Raw genomic sequence first — 12,460 nt, 5'->3', positions numbered from 1 at the left:
TGCACAAATTTGACCTGCATGGAGGCGTGCAAGGACAAAGCCTTTGCTGTCTAAAAAAAAAACATTAACTCAGCTGATTCTGTAGTCAGCTGGAAGGCTGTGCTCAATCTCTTGGTGCTCAATGTAGGCACAAAGAAAGGCTGTGTCCTTGTTCCATTACTCTTCAGCATTTTCTTCTCAATGATGCTACTGGTCACCTTCTGAGACTATGAACTGGGAATCCACTCTGATGGTAACGTATTCAAGTTGCGCCAGTTTGAAGCTCGATCAAAGATCTTTTGTTCAAGAACTGCTGTATGCAGATGACTGCACTCTTCTAGCTCACACTCAAGCCAATGCCCAGCTGTTGTTTGATAAATTTGTATGGGCAGCAAGCAGATTTGGGCTCACAGTCAGCTTGAAGAAGACTAAAGTGCTATTTAAGTCAGAAAGACTGGACGACCAGTAATCACGGCAGGACATATCAAACTCAAAGCCACAGACAAGTAAAAAGTAAAATATTGATGATGTAAGTGCATGCCTGGCTAAGGCAAGTCTTGCTTTTGGCAGTCTATGTAAATGTCTTTGGGATGATCATGGCATTCGGTTAGAAACAAAAATTGCAGTTTACAAGGCAGTGGTTTTGATTACCCTGCTTTATGGCTCAGAAGAACTAGTTGGCTTGACTTTGGACATTTGATATTTGCAAATTAAGGGACTGTCCCTAAAGTTACATACAACGTTGGTATACACGTTTCTAACTTCAATAGCATTTGAAGAGAATGACTTACATTTGGCTTAGTGGTTAGCATGTCTGCCTCACACCTCCAGGGTCCAGGGTTTGAGTCCCACGTGTGGAGTTTGCATGTGCGGTTTCCTCCGGCTACTCTGGTTTCCTTCCCCAGTCTAAAGACATGCATGGTAGGCTGATTGGTGTGTCTAAAGTGTCTGTAGTGTATGAATGGGTGTGTGAGTGTATATGTGATTGTGCCCTGCGATGGATTGGCACCCTATCCAGGCTGTACCCTGCCTTGTGCTCCCTGGATAGGCTCCAGGTTCCCTATGACCCTGAAAAGGAGTAAGTGGTAGAAGATGGATGGACTTACAGTCACAAAACCAACTGTTTCAAAAAATTGCACTCAGTTACCAAAAATGTTGGTTCATGCAGGTGCATACCTTTTTCGTTCATCATTGTAGGGTTAAATGTCAAAAATCTATAAGGTTGATCCAGTGCATCATACCTGACACCTACATGAACACTTTACAGTTGGTTTTCTGACTGTAAGTCATTCTCTTCAAATGCTATTGAGCTTTACATTATAGTATATTTTGTGTATGAGCCCATTCGGAAGTGTCACAACTTTTTTGGAACTGGGGTTGTACATGGCAATATTTACACATGATTTGATAGTTTATTTTATTGAATATCAAAAATCTAAAAAAAAAAAAAATTTGCATCATAAGTGACACCTACATGAACACTGTATAGTTGGTTATATGACTGTAAGTCATTCTCTTCAAATGCTATTGAAGTTAGAAACGTGTTTAACAATGTCATATGTAACTTTAGAGATGGTCCCAACGTCAGCCCAACTTTATGCCGGTAAATAATTTGGCATGCTGGTCATTTTCACATGTTAGTCTGCAGGAGAAATAAATAACATTATAGTTATTTCATGTGCAGTTTGAATGATTATAAATACATATGAGCAGAGGTGAAGCCAGGGAGGTGGAGACAAACTGCATTGTGATCATATGTGGAACTGCCCCTTTATCAACCACTACAAAGTGAACAAGGAAGTGACTAAAGTGAAAGTAGAAAAGCAGTTAGCTCCCATCGAGAAGAAACCCTTATTTTCACATTAATTTCTGAAATTAACTGCAGGATATTCACTGACTCTGGAATATAAATGCAGTATACAAATAAAGGTATGTACTTCAGTGAATGCTTTATAGTTCAGAGGTTTTGTCAGTGTGTGATTTATCAGGAGAAACTGCACATGTTAACAATATCAGACAGAGACAGGGTCTCTAACACACTGCTGAAATACTGACTCTGAAATACAAACTGATTATAACTGTGTTTTTTATACTGTGTATTTAATGATCAGTGATCAACCGAGACAGCAAAGCTGAAAAACAGAGTCAAAGGTTCCTTTATTTTATTAACTGCTCAAAAGTGGAGTGTTGAACTGATTCCAGCATGAACACTTAAATACAAGTTAAAATACAATTATACTTTATGCTTAATGACTACATTTGTCCAAATGTGTGAGCTAAACTGAATTAACTGGATTAAAAGTGTAAGTGTGTGTGTGTGTGTGTGTGTGTGTGTGTGTGTGTGTGTGTGTGTGTGTGTGTTAGAAGTACAGAGGTGAGCACTGGGTGAGACAAACACTTCTACAAACATATCAGGAAGTGAGAAACTGTGAATGATACAGTTAGTGAGCTGAGAGCTGTGAGAATGATCAGTGAAATTCTGTGTTTATTACAATCTAATGAAGATGAAGAATGTTTACGTGTGTTTTATATCACAGTCTAAATGCTTCCAGTGTCATTGCTCATATTTAACACTGCAGACAGGCATGCTGAGTCAAACAGACTAATCACTATCACCTCATACTGTTACATGTGTGAACTGAATGATGTGATTTCTTACTGAAAAGATTCAAAACACAGGAAGAAGTAAATGGCTGAATCTTCATCACCAACAAAAGGCGGAAGAAGGAGCAGCATGGAAGAACCAGGTTCCTGTAAGTTATACAGCTTATATATGATTTATTTGTATTTATTAAATAGTTGTGCAGTAGTAAGTTACTGTTTCTGTACTAACAACTAATTCACAATGACTTGCACTGCATGGTGGATGTGCTACATCATTTATTGAAGGACTGGCACAATATGAAATTTTGGCTGAAATTAATTGTTATAAAAATGATCTCAATGAACGGTTTAATTGTTTTTCTGATGATTTTATGCCACTGTTTTCAGATAAGAAGAACACTTGTGTAATAATGCACAAACATCTCAGAAAGCTATTTATTGACAATGATAGTGTAACTATGGAGGAATATTTATTAGTTAAATATTTAAATATATAATGAAATAATTCCATAATTAGATATGTTGTAAAAAATATAGGAATCTGGTCTGCATGTGCTCCACATCATTTAAAGTAACTACAGACTGATAAAAGTGACTTTGTTAAAGAAAAAAGTGTTACTGTTGGCGTGTTGCAGTGATACAATGTAAGAGAAATAAAGCACTCAAGCATGTACAGTTTTCCATAAAAAAAAAAAAATCGACTCTGGGATGATAACGAAGCTTTGTGTCATCACACCACCCTTTCAGTTATTTTTTTTTTAATGCAGGTGCTTGTGTTTTATTTCTTATGTAAAAGCTTCATTGGGGCGCATGGTGGCATGTTCGCCTCACACCTCCAGGGTCTGGGGTTCGAGTCCCACAGGGGCCATGTGTGTGCGGAGTTTGCATGTTCTCCCCGTGCTGCGGGGGTTTCCTCCGGGTACTCCGGTTTCCTCCCCCAGTCCAAAGACATACGTGTCTAAAGTGTCCGTAGTGTATGAATGAGTGTGTGAATGTGTATGTGATTGTGCCCTGCGATGGACTGGCACCCTGTTCAGGGTGTACCCCGCCTTGTGCCCCATGCTCCCTGGGATAGGCTCCAGGTTCCCCGTGACCCTGAAAAGGATTAAGCGGCAGAAGATGGATGGATGGATGGAGCTTCATTTGCAAATAATTAAATAACACCAACAAATGCCTTTAAACTTCAAGTGTAAGTGAGTTTAGATTAGAATAAAAAGCCTTTTTCGTATCAGTACAGGAAAACATGTACAGGGCCCTTGAATAGCCTGGAAAATCATTACATTCAATTTCAACAAATTTAAGGCCATGAAAAGTCTTACATATCATAAATGGTGGGGAGAAGGCTTAAAAATAATTAGCAGAGGTCTTACATTGTGGAGTGTGAACAGAGTTGACGTTTGAATGAACAAATGTGTTTTTGATTGGTTGGTGGTTACTATGGTAACTGATTTGCATGCTAACAGAGCTGCTACAGTGGTACAGGATGCGCTGAGCTGGATGTGAAGTACTGGGGAAATGTAAATCTAACAGCAAGTGGCCAGAAAATAATCAGTTCTTTAAATGTAGTAGCAGGAAATGATTTGGAAACCCACTGTAGCATTTGTAAGAAATGCTTTAAAGTTGGCTCTATGGGTGTTCAGGCCGTGGAATGACACATGCAAGGGGAAAAGCTGAAGCAGTACAGTATGTGCGAGCTATAGCAAAATTCTATTGCTGCCTGTTGCTGTCAGGTAGCCAAGAAGTGCAGTGTTAGTACTGAAACTACTAGCATACAAGTGTACAAACTTCCAGCCAGTAATCATTCAACATCTGAGCAATCTGCGGCTCTAGGCCTTCTTTGAAAGCAGAGGTTATCTAGTATTACGGACATTGGAGAATCATCACTCATACACTTCCAATGATAGCAGTCATTATTGACTCAGTTTTTAAAGCAATGTTTCCCAACTCCGAGCTTGTGAAGACCTTCATATGTGGAAGGCTATATCACCAGGTTCACTTTGGCTCTTTACGGTAAAAGAAATAAATAAATAACACTGTGCAGGGCAATAAACAAGGCTGTGTTTGTGGTCAATGTTGATGAGATTCTAAAGAAAACAACCAAGACCAAGCAAAGAGATATTTTCTTTAAAATTATAAAGATTCATTCTAGGGATAAAATTATAGAGATTCATAATCGAGATTATAATAGTGATTGTTCCATTAAAATGTTTAATCCCTACAGTTTTCTATACAATTGAATTAAGTCTTAGCACTAAATTGTGGTGGTTTACACAATGCTTTGCATTTTAAGTAGTTCACCTGTATTTTAATGCAGGATATTTGGAATATTAAGCATGTGCTCTTTGTGTATGTCTATATCCATAAAAATGTATTGCATTATTGAAAAGGAAAATACATCGATGTACATTATTTTAAAATAAACATGTCCAGAGGCATACAAGTAGCCTTAGTGGTCTTGATTTTGCAGTATTGATTTTTGGTATCTACAGTTTTATAAATCATTATTAATGATTTAATGTGTTTTTAAACCATTTTTTAATTTGCGAATTTGGTCTTAATTCATCTTTTATTTTGCCCTACAAAATTTTAGAAGGCTTAAATTTCATGATCTCAAACCTGCAGATTCCCTGCATGTAGAAATTCTGGTCTGTGATTTTCACACCTACACTACAGATGCAGTTTACTGTATAGAGACAAGGTTGAAACTAATTACAGTATTTCTACACTATTTATAAACAATGCGTAACTTTTGTTCTATCAAACCTAGTTTCCCGTGACTCCAGCAGTCTCCTGTCTGAAGAGCAGCTAGAGTGTTCGATCTGTCTGGATGTGTTCACTGATCCAGTCACCACTCCATGTGGACACAACTTCTGCAAGAGCTGCCTTACACAGTGCTGGGAGAAGAGTCAACACTGTCACTGTCCATTATGTAAAGAGAAATTCACCAAGAGACCTGAACTGAAGATAAATACAACACTGAGAGAGGTTGCAGATCACTTCAAGAAGAAAAGTGGTCCTGACAAACCTGAGGTTCTTTGTGATGCCTGCACTGGAGAGAAGCTGAAGGCCCTGAAATCCTGTCTGGATTGTTGTGCAAGTTTGTGTAAAACTCATCTAGATTTTCATAATCATGTTCCCAAACTTAAGAAACACAAACTAATAAACCCTATGGAGAACCTGGAGGACTACATATGCCAGAAACATGAGAGAGCTCTGGAGCTGTTCTGTAGAGATGATCAGACGTGTGTGTGTAAGTTCTGCACTGAGACAGACCACAAGAATCACAACACTGTTCCTATAGAGGAGGAGAGCAGAGAGAGGAAGGTGAGAAACACTGATTAATATCAGATTTCGTAATTCTTATGGATACTGCAATTAAATTTATCCAGTGGTAGATGGATTTTGACCTCAGATAGAACAGCTCCAAGAAAATAATTTATTGACAATAATGATAATTTATTACTGAAAATTATTTGTTACACCACACATAGGGAAAATTATGACAAGTCACTTTTAACAAAATAGAGGGACAAATTTAATTAGCATAAAGTCAGTTATTTTTCTTCTACTCTGTCCTCAGACACAGCTGGGGAAAACACAGACAGATGTGCAGCAGATGATTCAGGACCGACTGAAGAAGATCCAAGAGATCAAACACTCAGTAGAGCTCAGCAAAGTGTGTGGGAAAATAGCTTGTGTATAGTTTACTTTCATTTGTAGAAATGAACAAACTGCATTAAACACTGTTTCACTATTCAGTGTTATCTGATGGAAGTGAAAATGTGTTCCTCCTTTAGAGAAGCACAGAGAAAGAGAAAGCAGACAGTGTTGAAGTCTTCACTGCTCTGATTCGCTCCATTGAGAGAAGTCAGGCTGAGCTGCTGGAGGTGATGGAGGAGAAGCAGAAAGCAGCAGAGAGGCAGGCTGAAGGACTCATTAAAGAGCTGGAGCAGGAAATCACTGTGCTAAAGAGGAGAGACACTGAGCTGGAGCAGCTCTCACACACTGAGGAGCATCTCCACCTCCTACAGGTCAGTGTTCCTCTCTCTGCTCACTGGCAATGCAGAACATCACAGAACAACACTCACCATGCTGAGGGATTTCTCCTCTCTCCTGCTCTACTGTAGATTTACTCCTCCATGTGCAGCCCTCCACACACCAAGAACTGGACTGAGATCAGTATTAACACTGATCTGAGTGGGGACACTGTGAGGACAGCTCTGTCTCAGCTTCAGAAGACTCTGAATGAGAAACTCACTAAAACACTCAATGACAAGTTAAAGGAAACAGGTGAGAAACTTTCATATTTAATAATTTTTAGGCATAAGTCTAAAATGTGTTGCATTAAAATGATCTTAAATCTAATGAAAGTGATGTTTTGTTGTGATTAGTTTCCACAGAACTGAAGAGGATTCAGCAGTATGCAGGTACAGTGAGGTTTCTGATTTCCTCTCATATTAAAATGTACATATCAGCATTACACCACTGCATCATCAGACTGATTTTCATTTGTAGATCTCTCCAGCTAAAAGGAAGTCTTAAAGTGTCTCTCATGATCCTCCTCACTATAGCTCCCTATTACTGCCATGCACTAAAGCCCTTAAACCCTTTTCTACTTTAGAAAGACTGATCTTCTTCTTACATTTCACTAAGAAAGTCATGCAGGAAACATGTATGTTTGGACACAGATTAACTTTATCCTTTTTTTTTTTTAAATTCATGAGTATTAAACTTTAATTTCTTTGCCTATCAAATGTAAATGTTTTTGTGCAAGGCAAACAAAAGTCACGTGTGTGCATGCGTGTGTGTTTCTCTCATGTTATGTGACTCTAAAATATGAAATAAAGTTTCAGAAGGAAAGCATTTTATATTTCTCATCTTTGACAGGCTCCTACCATCAACTGTACAAGTTTTATCTTTTTACAAGAGATCATTTAAAATGTTTCATTATTTAATCTTCTACAAATCCTCTTATAAATCCTAATGAATCTGATCCACTGATGATGATTTCATATTTTTACCTGCAAACTCACATCTCACTCTGTGTGTTTCTCTCAGTGGATGTGACTCTGGATCCTGATACAGCTCATCCTGATCTCATCCTGTCTGCTGATGGAAAACAAGTGACAGATGGAGACACACGACAGGATCTCCCTGATACACCACAGAGGTTTAATTATTGTGTTAATGTTCTGGGAAATCAGAGTTTCTCCTCAGGGAGATTTTATTATGAGGTGCAGGTCAGAGGAAAAACTAAGTGGACATTAGGAGTCGTGAGAGAGAACATTAACAGGAAGGGAGACATTACACTGACTCCTCAGAATGGATTCTGGACTGTGTGGCTGAGGAATGAGAATCAGTATAAGGCTCTTGCTGGTCCCTCTGTCCGCCTCACACTGAGAGAGAAGGTGGAGAAGGTGGGGGTGTTTGTGGATTATGAGAAGGGTCTGGTCTCCTTTTATGATGTGAAGTCCAGCTCTCATATCTACTCTTTCACTGCTCAGTCTTTCACTGAGAAACTCTATCCATTCTTCAGTCCTTGTTTAAATGAAGGAGGTAAAAATTCAGCACCACTGATCATCTCTCCTGTATTTAACACTGAATGAATTTTCACCTCACAGATTTAATCATTTATTAAATGGTGAGAATAAAAATAAATATTTTACGTTTTCTGGTAATTTTTAGAAATACATATTACCTTTTAAAGTGCTGTACAGTTTATTTTAGTACTTGTTTGTTTTTGTTTGCTTGTTTGTTTTGGATAAACAAATCATTTTAATCCTTCAGACTGTTTTTTTTTTTTTTTTACACATTATGATTGTGGAACTTTGTCACTATAAATCAAATATGAATAAAGATCAGTTACAGTTCACACTGAGTTTTACTGCAGAATTTAATATGATCAATAAAATGTATGAAGTTCAGCTGCTGATGTCTGTGTAGATAAAACCGAACACCACTGTGTTTCTCCTTCAAACTTCATCAAACACAAACACAATCATCTTTTATTTAGAAATAAACATGTCAGGGTTATTGTGTTCTTTAAATAAATAAATAATAATAAAAAAAGTGATGAGTGAATGAATGAATCCTCTCTCTGCACTAATTTCTGCCATCTGCTGGAACAAAGGTGAAATGTTGTGGTCTATTTTTATGGGATCAATTTCCCATCAAAAGTATTGCGGTCACGGATCGAAAAATAATAAGTGTGAATCAAACATTAAAAAAAAACATACAGAATTATATCGCACAAAACTAAAACATGAATTCAAAGTTTTTTGAATCGTGCACAAAATCGTTTTCCTTGGTTATATTGCTGTGTTTTTGTGCTCTCTGACATTTTCTGCTCATGTTTTCTTTGAACGCTTGTGTTGTTTTTCGTTCGCGCTTGTTTCCACATTCTCCACTTTTCCAAATGTTGCAGTTCGAGTTTCATGTAAATGAGAGCGGGCTTTAGCATCACCATTGGTCCACTACACTCCTCCTCTAGCCAATCAATCAAAAAAGGGAGTTATTATTATTTTTTTTATACTTTTATACATATTATTATTTAGATCTGTGATAGCAATACTTTTGATGGGAAATTGATCCCATACATTTTCGGAAAACAAATTTCTTAAACATAGGATGGCAGATGGAACCTCATTAATATTCATGAAGGAAGCGCTACCTGATTGGTCAGTGTAGGGCTGCGTGATTATGGCCAAACTGATAATCACGATTATTTTGATCAATATTGAGATCACGATTATTTATCACGATTATTCACTGATTTTAGGGACAATATATTATTATTGCACTTTCACATTTAAATAAACAGACCACTGCTTTCAGCTCCATGTTGTACTACATTCCTGCTAATGTACAAATCTTTGCATCAGATTAGACTGATCCTTAAGGGGCATCATCTCGTAGAAGCAAAATCTAAATTAAATTGTACCCAAAATATAGGATAAGTAGAAATAAAAATGCCATCAATCAAATGAAAATATTCAATCAAATGTAACAATATCCAACCAAATGAAAGCAATTCAGGCGAATGCAGAAAAGACAGTAACAGTGTTTACAGGTTTTTGGCAAGAAACACCAGCCTGTCAACATTTTCTGACTTGAGAGAGGAGCGAAGACAGGTCACTACATTTCTCCCCGTGCTAAAAACCCTGTCTGAAGGGGAACTTGTGGCCGGAATGCACAAGTACTTTTTTGCCAGTTTCAAGAGTCATGGATAGAGTCTCTGGTGTTCCCTCCACCAGTCCAGCGGATCCTCCTCACTGTCAAGGTTGTCTAATTGTAGGTAAGACTGTAGCTCAGAGGCTATAGCTTGTTGTTCGTGGTGGGGTGAGGGTCTTGGTGTGGTTCCCTCAGTGGCTCCTCAGCAGTCTCAACATGGGGATCAGTTGGGCCCATCTCCATGAAAAGAGTCTGGTAAATCTAATGATCAATAATCTAATGAAACATATTTAACATCCTTATCCAGAAAGTAGATTACAGCACATTACAGCAGCTGATTTTGTAGCACATTTTAATCTACTTCATTTAATTCATTTATACTGAATTCTGTATCTGATTGTATGTAATCACAATAATCACTTACTACCATCATGCCTGCAGGTGCAGTCCTCGCCATCTCAGAAGTAAGTCTGGCTTGGACTGGGGCAACATTTTCTTCACTGATATATCTGAGCTTGAACCGTGGGTCAAGAGCGGAGGCCATGTCAAGCAGTTCTTGTGTAAGGGGGTCCTTGTATTTTTCATCTAGGTAGCTCAGGATTTTGGTCTTGATGGTGCGTGTTAGGTCTGGATCATCATCCTTCACTTTCAGGATAGAGGAGCTGAAAAGGTGGAGGACTGGTTTTACAAAGGACACACTGACATATTTTTCACTGGAAAGCGCATCAGTAAACTCAATCAGAGGGCAGATGGATTTGTTGATGGCCTCCAGGACGTCACTGTCCTGCCTCCTGCCATGTGGGGATGAGTTGTCGGGCCTTTCTGTCAGTGGACAAGACATGAGCAATGGCCCTCTGCTGCTCCAGGACTCTTTCTATCATGCTTGCCTCGATCCCCACCTTGTGGGGCACTCGGTCTTCAGAGCATGCTCTGGAAGCTTCCGCTCCCTTTGTGCCTCTGATAACTCCTTTTTACGCCTATTGACGATAGGAATACTGTGATAGTTTTTAAGTTATGGCTCAGACCGGCTAGTCCCTATAATGAAAGTTGCATTTTGCTTGAAAGTAATTTAATACATATTAAGAAAGTAAAGATCAAAATAGCTTTTATTTGAAAAAGTGCCAAAGGAGCACCTTTTAAATTTTGAAGTTAAGCTTGTGTAAATGGTGGTGTATTATATTCAGTGTCCTCCATTAATATTGGCACCCTGAGTGGGATCTTGAAGTGGCCACAGAGTCCAGTAACAGGAAAGGAACATTTAATCTGACCCCTCAGAATGGATTCTTGGCTGTGATACTGAGGAATGAGAATGAGTATAGGGCTTGTACTGATCCCCCTGTCTCCCTCACACTGAGAGAGAAGGTGGAGACGGTGGGGGTGTTTGTGGATTATGAGGAGGGTCTGGTCTCCTTTTATGATGTGAAGTCCAGCTTTCATATCTACTCTTTCACTGCTCAGTCTTTCACTGAGAAACTCTATCCATTCTTCAGTCCTTGTTCAAATGAAGGAGGTAAAAAAGAAGGTAAAAAATCATCACCACTAAAGGAGGTAAAAACAAAAAAACAAAAATAAATTCAGCACCATTGATCATCTCTCCTGTATTTAAGACTAAATAAATTTTCACCTCACAAATTTAATGATCTATTAAATGGTGAGAATATAATTTTTTTTTTCTGGTAAGATTTTGAAATACATATTCCCTTTTTAAAGTGCTTTACGGTTTATTTTAATACCTGGGGTTTGTTGTGCATAAACAAATATGTTTAATTCTAAACATTATTCTTGTGGGAAATAAATAAATAAACTACTTGCGTTGTGATTTTGTTTTTATCTGTTTGTTTAGTTTTTGTTCACAATCGTTAGCACATCGAAATAGATAAAGACAGTCAAGGCTCTTATTGTTAACGAACTCATTACTGATCAGGAATGTAATGTAATGTGTTTAACGGAAACTTGGATTAAACCAAACGAGCACATAGCATTAAATGAAGCCAGTCATCCTGGATACAGGTATGTACATCTGCCTCGTTCAACTGGTAGAGGAGGAGGTGTCGCACTTAGTCAAAATCTAGGCGTCACACAAAAACTTAGTTATAAATTTAAATCTTTTGAAATTCTTTATAACAGTATAACTTATGTAGCTACAAAAAATGAGTCAATTCCTCTGATTATTATTTACAGACCCCCAGGGCCATATACTGATTTTCTTAGTGAATTTGCAGACTTTATCTCAGACCTGGTTGTGTCTGTAGATAAAGCATTAATCGGCGGTGATTTTAATATTCATTTTGATAACCTGGAAGACCCACTGAGAACAGCTGATGTGTCCATCTTAGATTCAGTAGGGGTTAATCAGAACGTAATCGGACCTACTCATAATGGTGGTCACACTCTTGACCTCATACTAACATACGGATTAAACGTAGGGGCAGTGGTGACTTGGCGGTTAAGGCTCTGGGTTACTGATCGGAAGGACGGGAATTCAAGCCCCAGCACTGCAAGCTGCCACTGTTGGGCCATTGAGCAAGGCCCTTAACCCTCTCTGCTCCAGGGATGCTGTATCATGGCTGAACCTGCACTCTGACCCCAGCTTTCTGACATGCTGGGGTATGCGAAGAAAAGAATTTCATTGTACATATGTATATGTGATCAATAAAGACTCATTATATAGAAAATATTGTAATTTTTTTGACAGTCTGAAGTTGTC

General features: G+C 38.3%; 1 protein-coding gene across 2 annotated transcripts; it reads left to right on the top strand.

The window, feature by feature from the left end:
• Positions 1-1,593: 1,593 nt before the first annotated feature.
• LOC128610249 (E3 ubiquitin-protein ligase TRIM39-like) lies at positions 1,594-8,388 on the top strand. Of its 2 annotated transcripts, XM_053629447.1 has the most exons (8): positions 1,594-1,908; positions 2,646-2,732; positions 5,351-5,907; positions 6,164-6,259; positions 6,381-6,614; positions 6,711-6,873; positions 6,975-7,010; positions 7,642-8,388. In XM_053629447.1, the coding sequence occupies exons 2-8, from the start codon at positions 2,669-2,671 to the stop codon at positions 8,187-8,189; spliced, it is 1,698 nt and encodes a 565-aa protein (XP_053485422.1). In that variant the 5' UTR covers positions 1,594-1,908; positions 2,646-2,668; the 3' UTR covers positions 8,190-8,388. The 2 variants fall into 2 exon arrangements, with proteins under 2 accessions (XP_053485422.1, XP_053485421.1); XM_053629446.1 differs by lacking the exon at positions 1,594-1,908 and having other exon boundaries at positions 1,967-2,732.
• Positions 8,389-12,460: the final 4,072 nt, after the last annotated feature.

This window comes from Ictalurus furcatus, chromosome 7 (genome assembly GCF_023375685.1).
Source record: "Ictalurus furcatus strain D&B chromosome 7, Billie_1.0, whole genome shotgun sequence".
Taxonomy (NCBI): Eukaryota; Metazoa; Chordata; class Actinopteri; order Siluriformes; family Ictaluridae; genus Ictalurus; species Ictalurus furcatus.
The sequence above is the reverse complement of the archived record's forward strand: the minus strand, read 5'-3'. Positions and strand labels throughout refer to the sequence as shown.